The 13,681-nt window shown below is 45.9% G+C and overlaps 1 protein-coding gene across 4 annotated transcripts in view; it reads right to left on the minus strand.

The window, feature by feature from the left end:
• Positions 1–8,725, minus strand: part of LOC309371514 (very-long-chain enoyl-CoA reductase-like) — a 32,478-nt gene extending 23,753 nt beyond the window's left edge. For all 4 annotated transcript variants that reach the window (XR_014169124.1, XM_081914290.1, XM_081914289.1 and 1 more), the window contains exons 1-3: positions 8,217–8,725; positions 326–376; positions 23–74 (exon numbers count right to left, since the gene is read on the minus strand). Coding sequence is in view for 3 of the 4 variants with exons in the window: in XM_081914290.1 (XP_081770416.1) it covers positions 23–74; positions 326–376; positions 8,217–8,243 (130 nt within the window). In the remaining variant the exon portion in view is untranslated. The remainder of the gene's footprint in view (positions 1–22; positions 75–325; positions 377–8,216) is intronic.
• Positions 8,726–13,681: the final 4,956 nt, after the last annotated feature.

Here is a 13,681-nt window from a genome sequence, read left to right on the forward strand (position 1 = left end):
TTTGAAAAATACATATACTTACATAATTTATGGAACATTAGCCTGATATCACTTATTGTAGCATTTGGCTCAACCTAGGTAACAAAAAATATATATCTATAAGCATGCAGGCATTCAAAAAAAGGCTTTTCAAGCTAATCGGTTCCTTTTTACATTTTAGGAAACAGGAAATTAAGGGTGAGCTTCCCTATCTGTGATATGGGGGAAAATGATGCTGATCCATCTCAAACAGGATGCTTTAAATAATTACTAAGAAAATATAACTAAAGCACACAGATCGCTCAAAATTCGGTTAAATTGCAGTAATAACATTATGATTACTTACCTTTTCCAAAAAGCATAATTGTTGCTTTGTCTTCCAATCAAGGATTTCAACCTAAGAGAAAATACCAAGTGAATAAAGCAGCTAGAACAATCTCGCCGTGACGGCTTCTTGTAGCTGTGTGAACAGGAAACAGTGATCAGACCAACAGTTGTTAAGCTGGTTGCTAAGCCATATTCTGCAACCAGGGGGTGTACATAAGCTTTTTAGCTTCACAGAATGTTAACTGTGATCCACAGAGTCACTGTAGGATAACAACAGAGTGGCACCTAACTGGCAAGTGGAAATTATAAGGTCTTGGAGAAACCAGGTTTTCAACACCATGATGTATCACCAGACAAAAAAATCCAAAATACTGATATATCACAGTGTCTGAAATAAGGATGGAGCTATGTAGATGCTTTGGCTGGCTTCATGGTGTCCTCCCCATTGTGATTTTTGAATAGCACACACACACACACCATGATTTGTGATATATTGCCAGGTCAAAAATTACGAAACCAGTGTCATGACATGGACTTGAAACCAGTTTTGGACAATTTATCGCCCTGCTCTAACACACATCATGATTCGCAGTATATTGCCAGGCCAAAAACTATGAAACCGGTATCACAATATGGACTTGAAACCGGTTCTCATGATATATGAAAATTATCCATGAAATTATCCATGCTGTGCTAAGGATCCTGCAGCACTGAAGAAATAAGCACATGCTGTTGTGTCGATATAGTGTCTGGAATGGTGTAAGGAAGTCCATCCATTTTATGCACCGTTTCCAGCCATATTTGCATTGTATATGAACTTGGTGTAACAGTGCCCTTGCTAGTGCTAATTATTATAGAATCACAGAATTGTAGAGTTGGAAGAGACCCTCTAGTCCAGGCATGTCCAAAGTCCGTTTTGGGGGCCTAATCCAGCCTGCTGGTCGGTTTAATCCAGCCCCTGTGGCAATTTACTTCCTGGGGTAAAATCCTTCAATCTAAAAAAAAAAGCTCAACAACTTTCAACTTTGGGGTAAAATCCTTTAAAAAGGTTAACAACTTAAATCCTAAAAAAAGGTTAACTTTGACTTCATCAAATCTGGCCCTCTTTGAAAAAGGTTTGGACACCACTGCGTCTAGTCCAACCCCCTGCAATGCTAGCACAGAGGTGCTTTAGTGCCCTATCTTGTCACCACCATGTTCCAGATGGTTCCACCATGTTCCAGGTGGTTCCTTGACTCAGTGAACTTTTACATCAGCTTGATATGTCATTGCATCCCACCCTGAAATTTTATTTGCTGAGGAAGCAAATTCAATGGAGCTTATTTCTGGGGGAAGACATGTATACCATATTACATAGGATTGCACTTCATGTATACTATTGTCACAGGGGTGGTATTTCCCCCCCTCATGAATTAGACCACATTTCTTGAGTACAGCATACAGTGGTACCTTGGTTCTCGAACTCAATCTGTTCCGGGAGTCCGTTCAATGCCCGAAATCATTCAAAAACTAAGGTGTGGTTTCCAATTGGCTGCAGGAGCTTCCTGCACTCAATCGGAAGCTGCATTGGACGTTCGGCTTCCGAAAAACGTTTGCAAACCAGGACACTTACTTCTGGGTTTGCAGCATTCGGGAGCCGATTTGTTCAACAGCTAAGCCATTCAAGAATCAAGGTACTACTGAACAATGTATTTTCCCAATGAAACGCTAAGTCAAATTATGCTGCTATGAGTATGCAATGGTGTAAGTGGGACATAAACCTTGAAATAATTAAATTCATCAAATGCCAGAACTCAGGCACCTCTTAGAAAATGACATTTGTTTAAAAGTTGCAAGAGCAATTGCAGGAATACTGTGGGCCTAATTACCACCTCTTCCCATTTATGGTTAGCCCTTTCCTGTTGTTAGATTGTCCTACTTGGTAAAGGTAAAGGTAAAGGTACCCCTGCCCATACGGGCCAGTCTTGACAGACTCTGGGGTTGTGCGCCCATCTCACTTAAGAGGCCAGGGGCCAGCGCTGTCCGGAGACACTTCCGGGTCACATGGCCAGCATGACATCGCTGCTCTGGCGAGCCAGAGCTGCACACGGAAACGCCGTTTACCTTCCCGCTGGTAAGCGGTCCCTATTTATCTACTTGCACCCAGAGGTGCTTTCGAACTGCTAGGTTGGCAGGCGCTGGGACCGAGCAGCGGGAGCGCACCCCACAGCAGGGATTCGAACCGCCAACCTTTCGATCGGCAAGTCCTAGGCACTGAGGCTTTAACCCACAGCGCCACCTGTGTCCCACGTCCTACTTGGTACTTACAACCAAATACCATATTGATCTCCCCTCCCCCCAAAAAAATCACTCATGAGAAAAATGTTTACTTTGCAATCTATGAACAAGCAGGCTGGGATAAGAGCAGTGCAAAATGAATTAATCACGCCTGTGCTGTTATAAAGTGCTTGTGTAAGTGAGCCTCCTTTTGATTTAATTAGAGCAAGAGCATTAATTTCTCCTTATACCCCAAGCACCTGATTACTTCTTAGTAGTCAAATTAATCTTTCCAAGCATTTCTCCATGTAAGTCTATTTTCAGATCAAAATTCCTCTGCCAGAATTGGCAATAAACCATGCCAGGGAACTATTTCTTTGCAATTGTCTGTTGCCAAGCAGCAGCACTGGAGGAAATACAAACAGATGCTTGACTGGAACAGTTAGATGAGCATCCACTGAAGAAAAGTTTATCGAGTAGAACAACATCTGCAAAAGACCATCTGCCTGTGCAGGGATCACTACTCACACAATGCACATGCAAGCACACAACTGTATATGCAAAGGTGCCCCTTTGTAGACTGTCTAGATCACACAATTGTAATTCCATAGGTATTCAGGAGTGGGTTTTTCCTGTTCTAAGCTACACTGCAATATCTGCTGCTTGCAAACTTTATAAAACAATGCCACAGTGTGGAACAAGCATCTTAACATTCACCCACACACCCAGACTCTCTTTGCCTTGGGTTCCCAAGTGCCCTCTCTGCATTGTGCCATGTGTAGCAATGGAACCGAAACCCAAGAAAGCATACGATTCCAACCAACCCTTACATGTTCCCAGATCTGCCTATAAATTCCCGCCTCATGCGCCAGCAATGTCCTGATGGAATACGGGTTACCTGGTACCCGCATCCCGCCAGGAGTTTGGATTTGATATCCTGCTTTATCACTACCCTAAGGAGTCTCAAAGCGGCTAACAATCTCCTTTCCCTTCCTCCCCCACAACAAACACTCTGTGAGGTGAGTGAAGCTGAGAGACTTCAGAGAAGTGTGACTATCCCAAGGTCACCCAGTGGCTGCATGTGGAGAAGCGGGGAATTGAACCCGGTTCACCAGATTACAAGTCCACCGCTCTGAACCACTACACCACACTGGCCTAGTTTTGTACCTCATTGGTACAGGGGGAAACCAGTTAGAAGCCATTCACATTGGCACAGTTCAGGGCAACAGCCCTTTCCTACACAAGACGGGAGTGTAAGAAATTTGGCTGTGTCTTCATTTTTTAAAACTGCTGTTTTGGAAAACACAATTTGAGCCACCTCTCTCTCTAAAAATAAAATAAAATTGAAGTTGCTATTGGTCCCCGAAGCTACATGACTCAGCATAGCTGTCACCGCTTAAAACTGCTATTTCTCCAATAACTCTAGCCCACCAATGATAGCAAACAGCTTTCCAAATAACTCAGCAAAACAAGAACAACAACCCACTAATATCAGTTAGGGTGGCAGGGGGGATAAATTATTGAGGAAGAGCTTGCTTTTTATTCGTCAAGTACAAATGCTTTTCTTTCGGAAAGAAATGCATGCACTGGAATGACCTATTTCCAAGCCTAGGGTGGATGCAAAAGCCCTCTAAGGAAGCCAACACAGTGAATTCCTGCTCATTTAATATTAGTACTTCTCATAATTTGCCTTTGGACTCTGTAAAGCAGACCTACCCATGCCAAAATGCAGCCCAAATATGGCAAGTCACCAGGCCTCTAGAAGACTCCTATTTTTCCTGGTTGTCTGGACTCCAGGGCACTTGTCAAGGGCCTGGCAAGTCACAATACATGACTGATGGGTTGTGTTCAACTGGGTTGATTGGAGGTTATGCCAGGTCTCCTGCAGAGAGGCTTTCTTTGCAAGATACATGCTTATTAATTTTTATATTGTGCTATCCAGAATACAGTGGTACCTCTGGTTGCGAACGGGATCCATTCCGGAGGCCCATTCGCAACATGAAAAGAGCGCAACCCGCAGCAGCGCGTCTGCACACGCATGAGTTGTGATTTGCTGCTTCTGTGCGTGCGCGTGGTGTCATTTTGCGCGTCTGTGCATGCGCGAGCGGCGAAACCCAAAAGTAACCCTTTCTGGTACTTCTGGGTCACTGCGGGACATAACCTGAAAGAACGTAACATGAAGCGGACAAAACCAGAGGTATGACTGTATAAGATTTCAGAGTCCTGATCTAGACAGCTCCAAACACTACAGATGACTCAAGTTAAGTGCTGCTGCTCATAATGTTTTTGACAAAAAACTATTCAATGTATTATTGATGGGTTTGATTCCACACATTATGGGATTGGTCTGCATTATTTAGTTGAGAGGAAAGGCTCATCCCTTTTATGGGTAATTCAGGACAGTATATCTTATTTGCAGATCATAGGGGCTTGTTAAATATCCTGGTAACTTATCTTTCTCTAGTAAAAGCATCTAAACTTTCTGAGCAGAAAGGTAAACAAACAAACCCGAAGCAAGGAACATGCGCAAATGTTGGTCATAAAGGGTGCTTACAGACTGTCACTATTTTGTAGGTGGGATTCAGTGGTGTGCCAACAACTTTTGGTTGTGCAATTAATCTGGTGCTCTTGCACAACAAACCCACTTCCAAGAAAAATTAAGGAGCAAAGTGTTGGGGAAATTGTAATGGAAAGTGTGGGGTTTGAGACAGGAGTGCCTGGCGTACTCTGGTCCATGGGGTCACGAAGAGTCGGACACGACTAAACAACTAAACAACAACAACAACAACATTCATCACCATCTAAACAACTGTCTCAAGGCAATTTACTAAAGGTAATTAAAAATCATAATACATTTGAAACAAAACTAAAACCATACAAAGCATGGTTCATTGTTGATTCATTATTGTGCATTCTCTTGCCTCAATTTTTCTTCACAGGTACTGAATATGCCTATCTGCAGAGCATCTATGGACACAGCGTTGGTCCAAAACATGAAATATCTCATGTGCAAGTGCACACTGAACTGAACCACTGCCCTGTGAATTTTTCTTGTTCTCCAGTGTTTTTGCCAACTGTAATTATTTCTGAGTACAAATGTGTAGTATGCACTTCTCTTTGGATCAAGGCCTGAAATAGTTTGTTTTTTTAAGTGGGGTAAAGGTAAAGGGACCCCTGACCATTAGGTCCATTCGTGGCCGACTCTGGGGTTGCGGTGCTCATCTCGCTTTATTGGCCAAGGGAGCCGGCATACAGCTTCCAGGTCATGTGGCCAGCAGGACTAAGCCGCTTCTGGCGAACCAGAGCAGCACACGGAAACGCCGTTTACCTTCCCGCCGGAGCAGTACCTATTTATCTACTTGCACTTTGACGTGCTTTCGAACTGCTAGGTTGGCAGGGGTAGGGCAGGCAATTAATTTCCAATGTTGTTTAGGTGCTTTGAAAAATATTCTATACAAGTATTTCAAGATTAGAAGATGAGAACAAACTCACTGTTTTAAGATTGGCCACAGGATGTTATTGCTGTTTTTCTGAAACACCTTAAGTTGTTAAATCACCATGTTCAATTAAGATTACATATGTTCAAATGCAGCTCAGATTGCACAACACAAAACCTGACAAGGCAGGTGGCAGTTTAGTCTTCCAGGAAGTTGCTATTGTTGTGGCCAGTGCAATTTCACCTTCACCTATTAGTCTGAAACAAAATCTATGTTCTATTTTCAGTCATAATATACCCAACCCTTTTATAAGCACAAAAGACACCATTGTAGCACATTTAGCATGGTAATGAAGGCATGTATAAGATGACAAAGCACAAAATTGGGAGATTTGCTGAAAAGCAGTAGTTTCGCCAGTTTCCAAAACAAGCAACCAGAGATTGCTTCAGCACCACATTAAACAAAACCATGTTTGGGATTAGTGTGTGGTTTGAACCCAGACAAAACACAAGCCATAAACCATAGGAGAAACTTTAGTAACCAACAGCCTGCGAGTCCTCCCTACCTCCTGGCAAAGGAGCTGGGATGCCAAGGAATGTTAACGAAAATCCCAATTTGTCAAGCATAAAACAGTTGGCACGAACCAACTTCCTTTTGGAGTGCTCCGCACGGGCACAGCTTCTCCTTCAATAGTGGAAGACAGGGCTAAGTGGAGAGACTCCTCTGAGACACCCATATTCTCTCCAGAATAGTTGATCAGTTGAATTGTTTTGCCTGGCTGCAGCAGCAAAGGGGAACGTCTGATTGGGTCCAATTGGATCTACCCCTTTCAGCCTGCGAGCCCCTTTCTGCCAAGCTACACCTACCCGCCCCTACATCTGAGGTCAGGCAAGCAAAGAGGCATGCTCACAGCACAAGGAAACCTGTCAGGCAGAGGCACTCAATGGGTTTGGGTTAGGCAAGGAGCATGGCCTGCAGAGAGTCTGAAAGGCCAGTTAGAGGGGTGCGTTTGGCCTCCAAACCCAAGGTTCCCATCTCTTGTCAATAAAAGCCCTTTGTTGTTCTTAGAAAACTAGGTTGTCAAAGGTGGCAACCATCTCTTCTTCAATCACAGGCAAAAGTTAGTGCAGCAGTTATTACTAGTAGGAAGATGTGGCAGCCATGTAGGTAGGTAATCAAGAAAGGGATGCCTGGAGATAGTTATTACACAAATCTGGATAGTCAAAGGAGGCTGCCTAATATCAAGTCAGGTCCATCTAGCTCAGTATTGTCAACACTGGCTGGCAGCAGCTCTCCAGCATTCTGAGAAGTCTTTCACAGCCCTACCTAGAGATGCTGGGAGTTGAACCAGGACTTTCTGAAAGCAAAACAGTTCCTTTACCACTGTGCTATGGCCCTTCCCTGAAATCTGTAGTCCATGAATACAGTCGCATGCCAGCCAACATGCATGTGTTGGCTCACTCTTTTGATGTAAAGGGTTTTTTAAGCCTTTTGCAGAGCAGAAAAAGGTATGTTTGCTGTGGCATGCAAAGTGTATACTCCTTTGTGCCATGGCAGTGACTGCCCATGACCCAGGAGGTACCGGAATGCCAAGAAAAGTCATTCTCTTCCCACAGAGACATAGAACTCTTGGGCTTCCCTATGGGAGACACCAGCACCTACAAAACCCCAAAACATCAGACAAGGTTCCTGCTCAGGAAAGGACAGGAAAATCTGCTGGTAAGACACAACCCACCCACCCTGTACCTCCCCCATCCCAAGCCTGATGGGTCAGGAGGACACAGGACCAGCCAAAGGCAAACACTAGATATCAGGTGGGTCTCCAAGTGCAGGCTTGGTCTAAAAGTGGGTCCTCCCAGGTCTTCAGACTTTAGGAGGGGTTTAAAGGCCATGCCCCCCTAAGCACGCTGAAGAGGAAACAAGCCCTAGTGGTTGCAGCAAGACAACGTGTTTAAGGATCCAGCGGCAAGTGCCGGGTTCCCGCTGGCTCCAATGCAGAGAGAGCAGTTGCTGCTCCTTCCCCCGCCCATCATCATCATCATCATCATCAAGGCACCCGCCGGCGAGGGACCCTTTACGAGCCAGCCCAAGGATGGAGGGCGCAGGCGCAGCCTTATTCCATGCATCTCCGGAATCCTGGGTCCCCTTGGGGGTTTCTCCCCAGCCCCACTGGCGCGTCCTCCTCCTCCCTAGCGCAGGCTCGCGGGGGACACTCACCTCGAAGAAAGTAATCCTGCTGCCCATTTTGCAGGCGGCCGCCCGGCCCCGACTCCAGCTGCCGGCGTAGGGGATGCAATCGGCACCGCCGCCGCCGGCGCCACCTCCTCCTCCTCCACCACCTCCTCCTCCCGTCTGCGCCGCGGATGCACTTTAATTGGGGGGCCCCCGGCCGGTCTTCCGGCCGGTCAGGTGATTCGTTAGCCCCAGGAGGAGGAAGCCCTGCAGGGAAGAAGGTGGAGGGCGCGTCCAGACCGGGGCGGGCAGCGGTGCTCGGCCAGCTTACGCCTTCATCCATCACTCCCGCCCCATTCCCTGGAGGGGAAGGATGGAGGAGGAGGTGCCGCCGCCACCGCTGCTACTGCCGCCGCTGCTGCATGCAGCCAGGGTGCGCTCAGCTCCTCAGCAGCTCCGCAGCAAAAAGGGGGGAAAGCAGAGACCCGGAGGGGCGGCGAGGGTTTGCTGCTGCTGGGCGCGGCTTTTCGCCGCGCGCGAGGCGCACAGAAACGCGCGGGAACGTCCACCTGGCCTCTCCACGTGCCTTGGGTTTCCTCACGTGACTACTCACGTCTGGTCGAGTGTTTGTTTGCTTAATATGTATTAATACCTCGCTTTTCCTCAGAAAAGTTCGACGCAGCTCACAAACAAGAACTAGAAAATATAATATGAAACACAACAGCACTTTTTTTTTTATCTTCCTGGGTTGCTTGCCACCTGGGTAATAAATTCAGCAAGCCCGTTATGCATTCACACAACAACCCAGTGAAGGAAAAGAGAGACAGTGGCTGACCCCAGATCACCCAATGAGCTTCCTAGCCGAGAAGGGTTAAGAATAAAAGGCCTCCCCTCTACAAATTTACCCCCAACTCTGCTACCTCGTATTGAGAATCAGTCCTCAATTCAAACATTTACCGAGGTAGCTGTGGTGGTGAATACGAATTCCTGTGACCCGCGTGTGGGGGCTAAATAAGAAAAAGTGGCAGGCTGACTGGATTCAAAATGTGGGACCTTGCACACTCCCCAGCAGGAGAAAGCCCCCAATAGCTCAGTTTAAACACGCAAAAATCAAGCAGTGGTATAGTTAGGAATACAGGTTTTTCGACCCTTTTATCCTGCCAGCTTGCAAATACAGCACTCCACCCTTTTGCAACCAACAGACCACACCCTATTAAGTAAATTTAAAACGCTTTCCTTACAAAATGTTCCAAAGGTCAGATTCATGCATTTATCCAAGAAGCAGCAGGATACTGGCAGAATACTCTTGGGTAGAAAATACAGAAAGATGGCTTCAAACACAAGCTTTAAGCTTACAACAAAGCTTGGACATGCCTTCCTTGGTCAATTAAAATGCCACAGAGAGAAGAAACAGGAATTCCTCCTCATGGAAAAGAGGGGGAATGACTTAGCTGAGACTAGGAATCCAGCTCTGTCGTTTTAACCCCTTCATTAGCACTCATGCATAGTTATGTATTTGACTGCAATTCCCCATACAGTACATTGGTACCTCTGGTTACGTACTTACTGTAAATTCCTTCTAGAGGTCCGTTCTTAACCTGAAGCACCACTTTAGCTAATGGGGCCTCCCGCTGCTGCTGTGCGATTTCTGTTCTCATCCTGAAGCAAAGTTCTTAACCCGAGGTATTATTTCTGGGTTAGCCGAGTCTGTAACCTGAAGCATATGTAACCTGAGGTACCACTGTAGTGGTAAGCAACATGCCTTTGGATACTAGTGGAGATGCTGTAACTACTCATAGCCCAGGAGTCGGGATCCTGTGTCCCTCCAGATGTTATTGAACTACAGCTCCCATCAGCTCTAGCAACCACGGCCATGAGGGGAGTTGTAGTTCAGCAACATCTGGAGAGTGAAAGTTTCCCCACACAACTGACATAGATTCTATGTTGTCTATGTCATATCATCATCATCACCACATGCATTTTGTCCCTGATGGGACTCAAGGCAGCCACGTTGGCTGGCTGTAGCTCTCTGGAGTTTCAGACAGAGCTCTTTCCCAGCCTTACCTAGAGAAGCTGAGGACTGAACCTTCTTCTGCAGGCAATGCTGTATGCAACAGTTGCAAGAGTACTGAGCTGTCTGCTTTTGCCCCAAATGCAGACTCAGCACCTGCATGATTGGAATCCATGTCAGGTGCTCTAGACTGAGGCCTGTCTGCTCCTCCATCCCATTAAGGCTACTGCAGACTAGGTAAGTCTCCAAATTGGGCCTTGAATACTTGCAGCTGAATATGCAACTCCATGCACAGATGCAAATCATCACTTGATGAAACAGGCATAACACAATGAACATGCATGGGTGCAGCAGCCTAGAAACAACTGCCATATCAGTCTAACCAGATATTTATCTCCTTTTTTATTTTATGAATATTTTACAGAGTCTTATCAGTTACAAAAACATTAAACAAGGCACAGTAAACATATGGTACAGGTTGGGATGTTAAGTAGTTCCAGCCAGTGGGTTGCATTCAACTAAGCTATACTTGGAGTAGAGCAAATGAAATAAATAGGCCTAAGTTTGTCATGTTCATTAATTTCAATAGGTTTACTCTGAGTAGGCCTAGCATTAGATACAGCCCAGTATTTTGCAGGTGGGATTTGAATGTATACAGTACTAGGAAATTCAGATTTGTGCAATTAAGGTGGATTTAAATGCTCTGTTGCCCTTGCACAATAAATCTTTTTTTAAATAAGCTGTCTTTTTGCAGTTAGGTGAAATGCATTGAGACGTGTGTAATTAACAAATGATTAATGGGAAGACATATAAAAAGTCCCTCAAAGAAATCAGAACAAATGCTTGATAAAGACCAAATAAAATATAACCTCTGCTTCTGACCAGTTCTGCCAGCATACATTTTGTGCCAGCAGCATATTTCCAGTTCTGCCAACATGGAGCTGCCAGCACATCCTATAGCCCCCTCAAGTCAAGGGAAATCAAGTACAGAATTGGGTCCTTAATTGTGCCTCATGCTTACCAGAAAACAACAATCTAGTACTGATGTAGCCAGATTTGGTGTATGATCAGAATAGTGTTTAAGCTCTGCTTTTTAACATCCCTTCCATGCAGCCTTCTGGGATGCTGCCAAGGTTTAGTTAAGCATTATTGGAGTCCAATGGACAGTGATAAATAGAAGCTTGCAGCAGCAAATTCCAAATACTGGAAGGCATTATTTGCATAGAATACACACAAAAGGGGGATTACTTATTCCAAAAGGGGAATATAAATAAATTAGGCATGATTTACAAGTCAGTTTTTGGATTTCATACAAAATGTTATAGAACTCCTCACATCTTGCATTCATATGTTATGCCTTCTCTATTACAGTATTCATATGCTATTGTTCAGCATCTAAAAGCATGCAATTTTGTAAGGATCAGCTACAAAGGAAAAGGGAAATTTCAATAATATTTCAAATCTTGATATTGGAACTGAGTCATTTTCATGGAGGATACAACTGAGTGCCAGTGATTAGGCACTTTGGACTGATTCGTGCTAAGTTCTGGAGTGAACACAGAACTGTTCAGGACGTTTGAGATTTTATTTTTGCATGGGAAAGGGATAGATGTTTCTGTGCTGTTTTCATTGCTTATCCCATAATATGTAGACTTTTGTTCATGTAAAGTAGGACGCCTATAGACTTGAACACGTTAAAACAGTATTGTCCCTGAAGCGTTTTTTAAAAATGAACAGAATACAATTCTGTGACAGTTGGAAGGAAGTTGATCAATGCTACTTGGGAGTGATCAAAGTGGTAATCGTACACCCACTTATCTGGAGTAAGACCCACTAGGTTCAGTGGGACTTATGTCCAAGCAGATATGTAGATTGCAGCTTGAAAGTTCCAGTCCCACCACCACTCTGGGAAAGAAGCAAATCCAGGGCATCGAATCACACAATGATACATTAGGAAACCTGCTCCTCAGACAGGTGCTTTGGATTCATGGAATACTTTCATAATTCAGTAATTTTATCTCTTGTTGAATGCAGTTAATTTTTCAGCACATAATTTAAAGAATCACAGCTTTCAAAATGAGTTCCAAGCTACACAATGCTACACTTCTACCCTCCCTGACAAAGCGGTCTGTGGAAATCAAATTGTGCTCAGCTTGCGACACCCTTTCGAAAATAAACGCATAGCTGTCAACCGTCCCTTATTTGGCGGGAAACTCCCTTATCCCAGTACCGTGTCCTGCTGCTGTCCCTTGTTGATGATGTCCCTTAAATTTCCCGGGTTTCATGCTCACCCGGCTCGGGAGGGAACCAGCGGCTTGGGGTCCTCCGCCGTGAGAGCGCGCACACAAGCTGCCGCGTCTCCGCCTCTCCCTTTTCCCCCTCAGGGGCGCTTTGTGAGGAGACGGGTGGCGGTGGGTGGGCAAGGAGCCCCTCTCTTGCGAGACTTCCGCCGCGTTACCAGGGGAAGCCGGAGGCGGCAGCGGCGGCAGCCTGAGGGAGGGGATGGGGAGGGATGCAGAAGGGTGGTGTTTCAGCGGCCGCGGCAGCACCACAACTACCTCATGCCGGGCTCACGGGTGGCATAGGCGAGAGTCTCCCTCCCTCCCCCCCTCTCAGGTGGGGAACGGCCGATGGAACTCCTCGCACCAGGCCGATGGCAGCCCCGACATGCTGCTTAGCATACCCTCCAAACAGTGCAGCATCTTAATGTAGTGATTTCCCCCTCTGCATCCCTTTCATAACTCTATTTTTATAAATCATTTGTCCATCCATAGTTCAAATTTTTACTACAAGTTTTCTGTCAATCCTACCAATGTATGTAACTCTTTACAATAGCTTTTCAACTAAATTATAAACTTTCCCCATTCTTTATTAAAGAGGTCCTCTTCCTGGTTTCTAATTCTGCCTGTAAGCTTTGCCATCTCGACGTCGTTCATCAGTTTTGTCTGCCCCTCTTCTTTGGTCGGAGTTGTAGACGCTTAGGGTCATCTGGTCCAACCCCCTGCAAAACACAGTCAGTGGCAGCAAAAGCAGCATGGATCCATCAGTGCCGGATTTCTGTATAGGCTAAGCAAAATCCCTTATTTTGGCTGCTGATCCCTTATTTTCGAGGCTGCTGGTCCCTTATTTTCAAATCTGTAAGTTGACAGCTATGTAAACGGGTCTGTCCAGGATCGTGTCGTGAGCATCCTTCTGGCGCCATGGCGCTCGAGTTTCCGTAGCCAAGCAGCCCCCCCCCACCTCACTCAACACAAGGTGCCCTTACGCGGGAGGGGGGGGCGAGAGAGAAAACGACTTCGTTATGCACGGCTGCTGTGGGGCGTTCTGTTGGCGCGAAAGGAGCGTCTGCGACGGGCTGAGGTCCTTAAGGTAACCGGCAGGGGGCGCTGCTCCAAAACACGCTCCCGGCGGAGAGACCGGGTGAGGGCAGCACGCATCGCAGCTGTCACGGCACATGCTCCTGACTGCTGGGCATGCGCACTGGCAGCAAGAACTCCCC

Source organism: Podarcis melisellensis (assembly GCF_964234715.1).
Source record: "Podarcis melisellensis genome assembly, chromosome: 6".
Taxonomy (NCBI): domain Eukaryota; kingdom Metazoa; phylum Chordata; class Lepidosauria; order Squamata; family Lacertidae; genus Podarcis; species Podarcis melisellensis.